We start from the raw sequence: 13,332 nt of genomic DNA, 5'->3' as shown, positions 1-13,332 counted from the left end.
ATTGATACATTTGAAATACCAATAGCTCTCATATTTTTTATTTTATTAACGATTGAATATTCTGATATTTTTGAACAAAACGGCGTAAAGGACCCAAGATTTTGAAAGTATGACGTATATCACAATTTTTTTTTACTTAAGTGATGTAAGGGTCTTGATTTATAAAAAAGTTATTTAAATTATGACAATGTCTTTTACGACACTAAAGCTAACATGAAATTATAACAAACAATATTGATATAGGGACGTAAGTAACTGTTGTTATTTATTTTGTCATTTATGTCTACACGTATTAACACGACGTAACTAGCAATGAGTCCGCTGTGTTTAAAAATCTTGTAGTTTTATATTTACCATACAACCTAAACTGGTAGACTAATTATTATTCTTTCATTTAGAAATAAACAAAGATAGAACTTCGCTTAAGACCTTATTACACTACTCAACTCTTTCGCCGTACATTTTATGCCTACGCCCACGTGTACGTGCACCGAATCCCCTCCACACCCTTTTTTTGACGTGACTTATGTTGATTTGCCGCAGATGGCATTAACTACTTGGCCGGAAAAAATGGCGAGCGCTGAAGGCTCTCACCCGGTACAACGTTTAAGAGAACAGGTCTGAGGGTGCCCAGTTGGGCGCGAACCTCTGCTCAGGGCGTCGTCTGAGAGGAAAAATATTTGAAGAAATTAATCGACTCTAGTGGGTCGATAACGATTAAGCGCTGCTTAAGTCGTCGACCACGCCGGTGGGGTCGGTATCGGGGTCCTGAAGTGTTTGGAGTCGCGAGCTGATTGGCTGCAACTATGACTAGAGTAATCGTGTCGTCGGGATCGTATATTACGTCCTTCGGACGCCGATACTTTTCAGTACCGTCCCTAAGCTGGATGTATTCAGAAGCCGCAACTACCAAAGGATTTGGGTGGTGCGGAGCAGAATCGAAAAAAGTTTTGAAGCTAATTTGAGCCATTTGGCAATGGTTGGCAGACCTAGGTCAATGTGCAGATTTTCATTTCGAAGGAACCACGGAGTTCCCGTGGCTTTCCGCATGAAACGATTTTGTATTACCTGTAGGCAGTGGATTTGAGAGGGTCTCGCGTGAGCAAAAACTACCCCTGCATTGGTCATGATCGGAAGGATGCAATTTACTACGCTTGTTAAGGAGACAACGAAGACGGCCCATTACACACGCGGCGCGATCGCGCACACGTCTGATATGGACCTTGAAAGGAAGACGTCTATCTAAGACTACGCCGAGATATTTGACTTGCTCCTCCCAAGGGATCGGCTTGCCAAACATCTTGATGACTTTAAGTTAACGGCGTGACCGTGGCGTGTTATAATAGCCCTTTGAAAAGTACACCGCTGCACTTTTTTCCGGTTTTACCTCGATTCTCCATTTGCGAAACCACTTGCCCAAGGCCGCGCGTTGGAGAATTCCGGTCATCATAACTCGACCACGGCACGAAGAATAGATGGCTGTATCATCCACAAATAAAGCTAGTTCGGTCTTAAGGGATTTGGGAATGTCACTAGTATACCATGAAAATAGTAAAGGAGAGGACGGAGCCTTGTGGCCCTCCCTACCCGTACCCGCTCGCGGGTTCGCGACCCACGGTAATGGCTCGGCTCCTCAGTTGCGTTCACAGTGGTTGTGTTCAAGCGCCATCAGAGTAGGACACGTTTTGTTTAGAATTCAAATCGAAGGGGCGATACTTTTTAATGATGCCGAAAGCTAAAAAGAAAAATGTGTCTGTGAAGTGCGATTCTGTCAATTCTGTTGTATGTTGTTCTCAATCTGATAACCTAAGACTATAGGTAATTTACCTGCATTTCAACAAAACTAGATACAATAAGTTTAAAATGACACAAATGTTTAATAAGTATGTGTTTTTTAATTTGCCTATTATTATAAATCGGCAAACATATTCAAGCACATGGTGTTTAGATGTCTCAAAGTAAAATTCAACTATAATTTCAATAAATATAAGTGATTTTAACCAATTGTTGTGAATTTTTACAGACCTTTACTTCAATATTTTACCAAAATATTTAAAAAACTGACCTTTACAACCCAAAAATACACAAAATATTAAAAAATCTGACTTTTACAACCCAAAAATGCAAAAAAAAAATGTTTACCTAATAGTTGTAAGGGAAGTTTTTTAAATAACACAAGGGCGTAAGGGTTAGTAACTTTCTTATTTTGCTAGTTATTAAAGTAATTCTATTTTTAAGTGGTAGACAAGAAAATTCTAAGAATTATGGTATTTAACGTCTTTCAATACGTTTAGAATGACGAAAGTTATGAGACTTTAAGTATCAAGAAATGTTTTTTGTTTCTCCTGAAAACCTGTCATTTGTCCCTTACGTCAAGGGTAGTAGGGGAGTAGGGTTGGCCCGGTGACAGCGGGTTTTTTTTCTTTTTTTTTTGAGGTTTTCTTTTTTTCATTTTTTCTTTTTGGGGTTTTCTTTTTTCATTTTTTTCTTCTATTCCGTGGTTGTCTATTGATGCGAGGTGTATGATCGGAACAAACCAGTTTTTCTTAACCAATGTCTTCTTCCAGCTTCTCCGCCTAGATTTGACTGTAGGCGGCAAAGCCTCGGAAGGCTTGGCCGGCCATGTGGTGAACCTGCTGACGACAGACGCCCAGCGGTTCGACATGGCGTCTCTGTTCCTGGTGGACCTGGTCAGGACCCCCATAGAGTGTGTGCTCATCATTTACTTGATGTACAGGCAGATCGGTGTTGCCACGCTCTCTGGAGTCGCGTTCCTGCTGATGTTCATACCGCTACAAGGTTTGTACGAGATTTCACTTTTTCCTTTCTACACTCATTACCATCAGTTTAAGAGCCACGCCACGCTCTTGTCGGTGTAGCATTTTCCATTCCAGTCTATCAAAGGCCAATTCCTTGACTTCCCTATAAGACACGACGTTAACCTTTTCTTTAATCTGTTCCATGTAAGCTCTTCCTGGTCTTCCCCTTCCTCTCTTTCTTTACAAAAAAGGTTATTATAAAGTTAGTGATTATTTAGAAAATATGAATGCATGGGATTAATTGTCTGAGAACTTATATTAGGCAGCTAAATTACTCAATTGTATCAAAATATTTTATGTTTATTTTTTTAAAAGAACGTCTAAGGCCCTGTGCCGAGCTTTTCCTTGCAGCTTCTTTTCCCCGGCTATACAGGTTGTGAAAAGCTGCAGTAGTTTTAGGCGGATGAGACGTATGTTATGTAAAAAATGAAGAATCAAAGTGTAACTATGTTACCTACTGAATAAAGATATTTTTGAATTTGAATTGAATTTGTACCTCGTGTGCATCAATACCCCCTCCGGTTGATTGAGGGGAAGCCTGTGCCCAGCAATGGGCCGTATATAGGCTATTTATGTATGTATGTATGTGCATCAAAACATCACCATCATCAAGGTGTCATGACTCCACAGCGTACCTGGGCAAGATATCGAGCAAGTTGCGCCGCAAGACAGCCATCAGGACTGACAACCGCATCCGGCTGATGAACGAGGTGATACAGAGCATCGAGGCCATCAAGATGTACGCCTGGGAGGAGGCCTTCGTGAGGATCATCGGACAAGCCAGGAAGTAAGTGGTGGCTCTACCAAAAGTAGGAGTTAGACAGCGCCAACTATATTTTTATGCAACGGCCTCTTTGGTCCAGATTATTTTTCCTCGCAGACACCCTGAGCCGAGGTTCGCTGGGCACCCTCAGGCCTGTTGTCTTAAACGTTGTACCGGGTTGTACACCAAAATAAAAAGCAATGGCGGCCTTATCGCTTAAAGCGATTTCTTCCAGACAACCATAAGGTGAGGAAAAATTGCGAATTGGGAGCGCTCCCCATTTGTCCGCCCAAGTAGTTAATGCCATCTGCGGCAAATCTACAATAAGTCACGTCAAAAAAAAGTTATCGTACACGCACATCTGTGTGTGTGGCGTCTGACGCCAGGCGATTGAAGACTAAAGTAAGACCGAGGGGTGAGGTAAACCTAGCTCAGCCGCTGGTGGGGAGCGGAGAGTTGCCGTTCTATACGTAGTAATATTCCTTATTCTATGGCAAAGGGCTGTACTCTGCGTTCCACTTCTCCCTGTCCTATCTCACTTCTTTCGCCTCAAACGCCTCCAATAAACATTACATTCAACGAGGGAGTTTGCTGGCCAGATTCCCCAAAAAAATATAGTTCTTCTACCGTGTGGGTTATGAGGTGCATTACCAACTTCATCAACCCCGGTGTCAGGGTTACTATTGAGCCGTCAAAGCCCCTGACATGACTGATGTAACGACTACGTACTTACATAAGTAAGTAGTAACCGGGACCAACGGCGTAACGTGCCTTTCGAAGCACGGATCGTCTTACTTTCGGACAATCAGGTGATCAGCCTGTAATGTCCTAACCAAACTAGGGATCACAAAGTAATTTTTGTGATATGTCCCCACCGGGATTTGACTCAGAACGTGAGCCTAACGCTTAACCACTGGACCACGGAAGCCGTTAATGTCTCAATTTGGATGACTTGTTTAACACAGCGGTAAGTTGTTGGCACTAACAGATGGTATCTTTTGTTGCAGAAAAGAAATGAACGTTATAAAAAAAATGTCGTGGCTCCGGGCTGTGATGCTGTCCTGTGTAAAACTGAACACCAAAGTGGCCATCTTTCTTTCCATCATATCTTTCCTTGCTTTAGATAACGATTTGACAGCTGCTAAAGTGTTCGTCATCTTTTCCTACTACGAAATGCTAAAGTACACTTTGGTGGATTTTTTGCCTTTAGCAATCACTTTCACTTTGGAAGCCTATGTCAGTGTGAAGAGGATGCAAGAGTTCTTGCTTTTGCCCGAAGTCGATAACCAAGATGGCGTCGACTTGTTGAATATAAGTGAAGAGACGACTGAGAAGACGAAAGTTTTTGAAAAGATTGGCAATGGGTAAGTTAAAAAAAGTATTTTTTTTAGCCGTGGTAGACCAGTTGGTAGAACGCTTGCCTATCACTTTGAGGTCGCTAGTTCGAATCCAGCACAGGCCTAAACCAATGATTGTCGAATTTGTTTTCGAATTCGTTTGGATTTGTTTGGATTATCACGTGCTCAGCGGTGAAGGAAAACGTCGTGAGGAAACCCACACTCCCGAGAAATGCATTTTCGAAGGTATGAGACCTAATCTGTATTGGGCTGGTTTTCCCTTTGCGGGTTGGAAGGTCAGACAGGTAGTCGTTTCTGTAAAAAACTCTTACCTCGGACCTGTCAAATCTTAAGGTTAGGTAAGCGGACCCTGTGAAAAACGGTATAATGCTAGAGAGATGATGATGAGCCCTGTTCGGCTGTGTCACAGGTTCGTTCCGGGGGAGAGCCCTTAGCGCTCCCCGTTTGTCCGGGTAAGTAGTTAATATCATTCGAGGCAAATCTAAAATAAGTCATCATTCATTTAAGAGTCATTCTTCATGCTACTTTTTTAAGGAAAATTTCAATTTCATAATTTGGTCGTGGGTATTTTAATGTTTTACGAAATGGTAACCCAGGGCGGGATGACGTCAGCTGGGCTAACCTTGAAACTTGGAGATGATGGTACGCGAGTTAGACTCTAGATTTTTTTAACCTAAATAATATTCTTAATTCATGACCATTTCAGACAACAAACATACATAAAGTCCGACTCGAACCTGGACCGTGGTAAACAGGAGCTGATCACCCTGAAGGGGTTCACAGCGCACTGGAAGAACGCCGGCGACGTGACCCAGGAGAGGAAGATACCAGCACTCAGTGATATTAATCTTACCGTGAGTTGTATAATATTGTGGTACATATTTTTTCATTTTTATTTATTTTAAACGGAGGAGCTCGGTGGCGCAGCGGTAAACGCGCTCGGTCTGCGATTGTTGAAGTTAAGCAACTTTCGCAAAGGCCGGTCATAGGATGGGTGACCACAAACAAAAAAGAAAGGGTTTTATTAACTCGTTTTATTCCTTTTCCAGATCAAACCGGAATCCCTGACGACTGTAGTGGGCACAGTTGGCTCTGGGAAGTCGACGCTGCTGCAGGCGATGTTACGAGAGCTGTCACCCACCAGTGGAACCCTCAGGGTCAATGGCGTGGTGGCGTATGCCTCGCAGGACCCCTGGTTGTTCGAGGCTTCCGTGAGTATTGTTTCAGTATATCATAAACTGCAGCCATTATTCATCGTCACTTCTTCTTCGTCGTTCCCTCACTGCTGAGGATCGTGACCACAGGTTATGGTTTTGGCGGTGAGGGTGTGCTGCCGCCAAAGGATGTTTCTCGGGGTACCCGCTAGCCACAAGTTGGTAGTGATGGACGATCCAACGGTGTTATGTTGGAAGTTGTATATATGCGTCTCGCTGTGTAAACTTCGATAGCGCGTTTCACGACTGCTTCAAGACTGCATTATTGAATGTGGCGCCATCTGTTGCATGCGAGCGGAACTAGCTGGCCACATGGTTTTCTATTCAATACAGCAGTATGCTACGTGGACCGCTCCCTGCGTGCTGCCGCCCACCTTCTTCTTCAGGGTGTCAGACTTGTTTATCCTCTCCTTTTTTATTAACATTTTATGAGTAACTTGTAGCTTGTGAAGGATAATAGAATTGCGAAAGCGGTATATAAAGCGAAAGTTGTTCGTAGGGCTGGCAGAGGAATACCTAGAAGGACTTACATTGACAAATTGGAGATGACCTTAGAAAAGGTTTAATACGATCTACTCTGAACCAGCGTGCGTGTATGAAGCGATTGATGAATGTGGAGGAAGCAAGAGAAGTGTGTCAGGATCGAAGCAAATGGAATTCTATAATATAGGTGTGAGATTATGTATGTACCTTGTGAGCGTGTAGACTTGTAAGTTTTGATAAAGGCAGCATTGGTTACCTTTGTTTATTTCGACTTCACGTGTTTTCCACTTGTTCAGGTCCGCCAGAACATCCTGTTCGGTCAAGACATGGACCTGCGGCGGTACAAGCAGGTCATCAAGTGTTGCCAGCTCAAGAGTGACCTCGAGATACTCTCGCATGGAGACAAGACTATCGTTGGCGAACGAGGTAGGTTTATTATGTTGATAATGTTTTTATTGATTTTAGAAGATAAGATTTCTTTACGTGCCACAAATGCAGTGTAAAAGATGTTTGGTGGCGAGAATCTGCTACCGCTAAAGCATGTTTTCCTGGTATCGAACAGGGCATAATACCCCCCCCAGTCACAAGTTGGTAGTGTGACTAGGGATCGACGATCCAACTAGTTGGCCACCTAGTTCCGCTCACATGCAACAGATGGCGCCACATTCTATAATGCAGTCTTCAAGCGGTCGTGAAACGCGATATTGAAGTTTACACAGCAAGACGCATATATACAACATCCAACACAACACTGTTGGATCGTCGATCCCTAGTCACACTACCAACTTGTGGCTAGCGGGGTACTATGCTCAGTTCGGTACCCCGAAAAACGTCCTTTGGCAGCACACCCTCGCCGCCAAATAATAAATAAATAAATGCTCCAGGCAACAGCCTCCGTGGTCTAGTGGTTAGAGCGTTAGGCTCACGATCTGGAGGTCCGGGTTCGATTCCCGATGGGGACAATGTCGAAATCACTTTGTGAGACTGTCCTTTGTTTGGTAAGGACTTTTCAGACTTGAATCATCTGATTGTCCGAAAAAGTAAGATGGTTCCGTGTTTCGGAGGGCACGTTAACCCGTTAGTCCCGGCTATTAGTAGTAAAAACAACTCCACCTACCCGCAGTGGAGCAGCGTGGTGGAGTATGCTCCATACCCCCTCCGTTTGATTGAGGAGAGGCCTGTGCCCAGCAGTGGGACGTATATAGGCTGTTTATGTTATGTTATGTAAATGCTCCAGGTGCCTCTCTGTCTGGTGGTCAACGCGCGAGGATATCTCTGGCGCGGTGCGTGTACCAACATGCAGATGTCTATCTCTTGGACGATCCGCTAGCCGCTGTCGACGCTAAGGTGAGGTTTGCTTCAACTTTGAATGTGTCTTGTTTTGTGTGTTGTATGCAATAAAGAGTTGTCCTTTATTAAATATACTTTATTGCACTTAACAACTAGTTAGATCACACACAAGAAATGGACGTTTACAAGGGTGGACTTATCTCTAAGAGAGATCTCTTCCAGCCAACCCAGAGGTAGTATTAGAGTAACTGCGGAAGAATAAAAACAGGTGCAATATATTAAATACATTATAATAATTATATCTACATATAAAACCGTTTAAAAAATATATATACACAAACATATGCCTAAACCTCTATAAATATATACACATATAAAATATACTATACCTACATACATACCCGTATACCTATTATATATATAACAATATACTTAGACTACGAATACTCTATGGATAAAAATAATCTTGTATAAACTACAAATACATACATAAACAGCCTGTACGTACGTATAGCTAGTTTCATAATTTATCTTGAACCTAGTACAGTCATGTGCAATATAATGTACCCACTTTAGGACTCCGTCGCACTAACATATTTGACATTTAGTGAGACTTGCAGTTCAATTTGTCAAAAAAAGTTAATGTGACATGGTACCAAGGTGTATATGTCACCGTAAAATTGTAAATAACGTTAGATTATAATCTATCGATTTGAATCTCGCGAGATTGTGAACTGTCGAATAATTATGAATCGTATCATATTGCTTACAATTTAACGTATTATTATATATATACATATTAATGCTCGTGACCGTACACGACCCAATTGATATCACGTGGTTTTGGATTTTGCGTTACAGGTGGCCCAAGCGATCTATGAGGAGTGCATCCGCGGCTTCCTCCGCGACAAGGCGACCGTGCTGGTGACGCACCACGTGCAGTACGCCAGACACGCTGACGCCGTGTGTGTCATGAGGGGGGGCAAGGTATGTTGGTGTGGTTTTTTTAAGTCTTCTCCTCTCGTGTGGGTTGTAAGGTGGATTACCAACCCCATCAACCCTATTTTTACTGACTTCAAAAAAGGGATAACTTGGTCGTTTGGAATACCATTGTATTTAAGTCCATAAATTATGTAATACAAACTGGATTAAAAAAAAAGAAAAGAAAGGAAAACATGAAACAGTAGGACTAGGGCCCTGTGCTGGGAGGTTTTCTGGCCACGTCTTTCCCTCAGCGTTACAGATTCCGATGTGGTAGTAGTTTTACAGCTAGTTACATAATATGTAATTTAATTTTGTTTGACGTTCAAAAAGCGCTAACTTTGTAAGCCAATTTTGAAAAATAAATATTTTTGAATTATTTTTTTTTGTTTATGAACCGATTTTCATAATTCTTTTTTTGTTCGAAAGGAGATATTCCCAAGGTGGTCCCATGTCAAGGAAGTCAGGGTCTGATGATGGGAGATCAGAGAAATCGAGGGGAATTTTCAAAAAACAACCCTACTACAATATCAAATTACTATGTACACACAATATTGTTAAATACCCATATTAAAGCAATCACAAAATAATCAGTATTTGAAAAATATATGAATCGGTACCTCGTTGTAGCATTTACTTGGCACCGCCTTCAGAATTATAAAATTAATTAACTAATTGAAAATACGTACTTATTACTTAGTGCGAAGTAAATTTATTTATTGCTTTTTAGTTATGCGTTTGAAGTCGGTTTTTTTTTGTTATTTTTTTTAAGTCATACCTGTCATTTTCTTATCCGCAGAAAAAGACGGGTCTTCTTCTATCTATGTATGCGTTTTTACAATAAGATTCCAATTGACATTCAGAATTTGCCTTTTAATTGTTTTAAGACAGTAATTAAACAGAAACTTTGCAAAAAAGGTTATTATAAAGTTGGTGATTATTTAGAAGACTTGGGGGAGGCCTATGCCCAGCAGTGGGCGTCGTACGGCTGATGATGATGATTTACGTAGAAGATATGAATGCATGGATTAACTGTCTGAGAACTGATATTAGGCAGCTAAATTACACAATTGTATAACAATATTTTATGTTTTTTTAAAGAACGTCTAGGGCCCTGCGCCGAGGGTTTTCTTGCAGCTTCTTTTCCCCGGCTATACAGGTTGTGAGAAGCTGCAGTAGTTTTAGGCGGATGAGACGTTGGTTATGTAAAAATTTACGGTTCAAAGTGTAACTATGGTACCTACTGAATAAAGATATTTTTGAATTTGAATTTTAATCGTGTAGTTAAGTTGTATTACCGACCTCATCAACCCTGGTGTCAGGGTTACTATTGAGCCGCGAAAGGCCCCTGACATGGCTCATATGTAACGACTACGGACATGTTAGACGGGTAATGGACAGGCATAAATTTTTTTGGAACACACGTCAATTTTAGGTTATTCAGCGAGATGCCTATTTTATTCTTCCGCGTTATTCATGGATTTTAGTTTTAAAATGGTCGCCAATATTGTCTCCAGATCGTAGCCCAGGGTACGTACAGCGAGCTGAAGAGCGGCGCGGTGGAGTTCAACAAGCTGGTGGAGATGGGAGAGAGAGATCACGAGGAGAAGCAGAAGAAGACCAGCTACGAGACGCAGGAGAGCACGGTATGTTGAATTTTCTTTGACACTTTATTCTTCTTATCGTGTGGATTGTGAGGTGGAATATGTTCATCATCATCACCAGCCCATTAACGTCCCCACTGCTGGGGCACGGGCCTTCCCTATGGATGGATAGGGAGATCGGGCCTTAAACCATCACGCGGGCCCAGTGCGGATTGGTGGTTATTAACGACTGCTAATGCAGCCGAGACCAACGGCTTAACGTGCCTTCAGAAGCACGGAGGAGCTCGAGATGAACACTTTTTTTTTGTGGTCACCCATCCTATGACCGGCCTTTGCGAAAGTTGCTTAACTTCAACAATCGCAGACCGAGCGCGTTTACCGCTGCGCTACCGAGCTCCTCAAAATAATAGTTACACATCACTAATTAATCTTGTAATTCTTTCCCCATAGGTGTTCAACCCTATGGTCAATACAGATCCTCTAAAAGCAGATATAAAACGAAGTGTTAGTTATTATTATACCTATACTTGTAACTAAGTATTATTAGATTTGAATCCTTTATATTCTAGTCTTTATTTAGTAATCGGAATATTAATTAAAACACATAATAACGGGTTCTTACCGCGTTTAAAATAGGGATATTAATATATATTATATATATACATATATATATATTTTAGTTCTGTGCAATAAAGTATATTTGATTTGATTTGGATATGAGACTCCTGATATTTCGACACTGTTGCAAGTGACATGATCACGGGATGACTGATGAGATTGGAGTGGAGTAGGTAGATCCATAATATTCTACGAGCAGACATATCCAGCAACAACAACATTCCGATATCAAATACATAAACAAGCGGCAAAGAAAGAGGGTAGACAGATATGTCTGCCCGTAGAAAATTATGGATCTACCTACTCCACTGCAATCTCATCAGTCATCCCGTGATCATGGCACTTGCAACAGTGTCGAAATATCGGAAGTCTCATATCCCTGATTTAAACGCGGTAAGAATCCGTTATTATGTGTTTTAATTATGATAGTAACCGCGTAAACCTATAACAATGTATAATCAGAATATTATTTATGACCTAGAAAACTACCCAATGCTCGCCGGCGTTCTTTTTAGTAGTTTGCTTAGTTACTGTAGTATATTGTTACTTTAGTTCGCCATGGAGTAACTAGATGTCGCTAACCGTCTTGGGTTTGTCCTGGCATGCCATCGCTTCATTATATCTTGTTTTAGAAATTGGTGCTAATTCCTGCAAATACCATCTTATTTTATTTTAAGTTATTTCTGTCATTTTCTTATCCGCCGAAAAGGAAAGGGACGAGTAATCGACAAGCATAAAATTTATGGAACACACGTCAATTTTAAGCACAAATCTAAATCAACCGTCTAAAAATTTTACATCCGTCAATAACCCGACACAGTTAAGTAGACAGCACGTCAAACGGATTGCATACCAGCGACGTACCTTTTGAGTCGCCCGGGTTATTCATTCATTTACTCATTCTTCCTAAAATTAAGAGCTGTGAATCATCTGTCCCTTTCCTTTTCGACGGATATGAAAATGACGGATATAACTTAAAATAAAATTAGGCGGTGTCTGCAGGAATCGGGGCCATTGTTTTACTTACTATTTTTAAACAGTGATGTGTTTTATTTCAACAGTTTTTCTTTAAATTTATTATTTATTTCCATTGTTATTAATTATATTAGTTTTAAGACAACACTTATGTCGTGTACATTATGTATGTGAGCATGTGGATATGTGTTTGGTTAGACCTACGAGATTCTAAGCCTCTTGGTGTCGGAAACTGCCTTCCACTAACCGTATTTGTGTGTGTTAGAGAGAATGTATGTGTATTGTGTAGTTAATGAATAGGTATGTATGATATGTTCTTTATATGTTGCTTAGATATAGCTTTTTAAGGGTGTTTTTAATGTTTTTTTCCCACCGGGGTAAGCAGAGACTATAGAATTCCATTTGCTTCGATCCTGACACACTTCTCAGGCGTCAGGCGGTTTTCTTCTTAGGCGTGAGTTTATGTATGTATGTGTTTTAATGTTTTTTAAGTTTAGGGATTCTGTTGGTATAGGTATTTTCATATTCGCATTTTCCTGTGGGCGAATTTCAATCAGAAAGCATACAACGCTATCCGCGTCCAGTTCAACAACGCTTTTAGGGTGTTATTGCGGCTGCCTCGCTTCTGTAGCGCCTCGGGCATGTTCGCTGAAGCTCGCGTTGACTGCTTTTATACGACTATGAGGAAGCGATGCACGTCTCTGGTGCGCAGGGTGCGGGGCAGCGGCAACCCCGCCCTCTCGATGATAAGTGCGCGACTCGACTGCCCGTATCTGCGTAGATGCTGTGACTTGCATGTCATAGCATCTAATATTAGATAAAGCGACTAACATCTAGAATAAGTTTACTAACACATATGAGACATGTTTCGTGAAATAAATAAATTATTATTATTATTATTATATTGTCAATGAGCGCCATCTAGTGACGGCGCGTCGTATTATTATGAACACTTTGACAGTTAGTACAAATGCTCGCCACCGGCGCTGCATTTCCGCGCGTTACAGCGGAAATTTCGTTTGTAACAATTTTTTATTTATTCGTTTAATGTTTGCAGGAACACAACCATAAACTGCGCACGCAACGATCAATGTCCGAGGCGTCACAGTTATCATTCAATCTGGATTTAGACAACAATTTGGATCCAAAATACGAGGGTATGTTGCCACGAATTAATTTAAATATTTTTCATTGTCTGACGAGGGATCGGACGGTAGGAATGAGGCT

The 13,332-nt window shown here is 41.3% G+C and overlaps 1 protein-coding gene across 1 annotated transcript in view; it reads left to right on the top strand.

The window, feature by feature from the left end:
* LOC126379109 (probable multidrug resistance-associated protein lethal(2)03659) overlaps nt 1–13,332 on the top strand; it is a 62,320-nt gene that overhangs the window by 25,824 nt on the left and 23,164 nt on the right. The window contains exons 8-17 of the mRNA XM_050027714.1: nt 2,568–2,799; nt 3,450–3,606; nt 4,590–4,946; nt 5,647–5,794; nt 5,990–6,151; nt 6,934–7,063; nt 7,875–7,984; nt 8,789–8,914; nt 10,426–10,554; nt 13,163–13,262. Of these exons, the coding sequence (XP_049883671.1) occupies nt 2,568–2,799; nt 3,450–3,606; nt 4,590–4,946; nt 5,647–5,794; nt 5,990–6,151; nt 6,934–7,063; nt 7,875–7,984; nt 8,789–8,914; nt 10,426–10,554; nt 13,163–13,262 (1,651 nt within the window). The remainder of the gene's footprint in view (nt 1–2,567; nt 2,800–3,449; nt 3,607–4,589; nt 4,947–5,646; nt 5,795–5,989; nt 6,152–6,933; nt 7,064–7,874; nt 7,985–8,788; nt 8,915–10,425; nt 10,555–13,162; nt 13,263–13,332) is intronic.

The sequence above is a fragment of the Pectinophora gossypiella genome, chromosome 28 (genome assembly GCF_024362695.1).
Source record: "Pectinophora gossypiella chromosome 28, ilPecGoss1.1, whole genome shotgun sequence".
NCBI classification, from domain to species: Eukaryota; Metazoa; Arthropoda; class Insecta; order Lepidoptera; family Gelechiidae; genus Pectinophora; species Pectinophora gossypiella.
The sequence above is the reverse complement of the archived record's forward strand: the minus strand, read 5'-3'. Positions and strand labels throughout refer to the sequence as shown.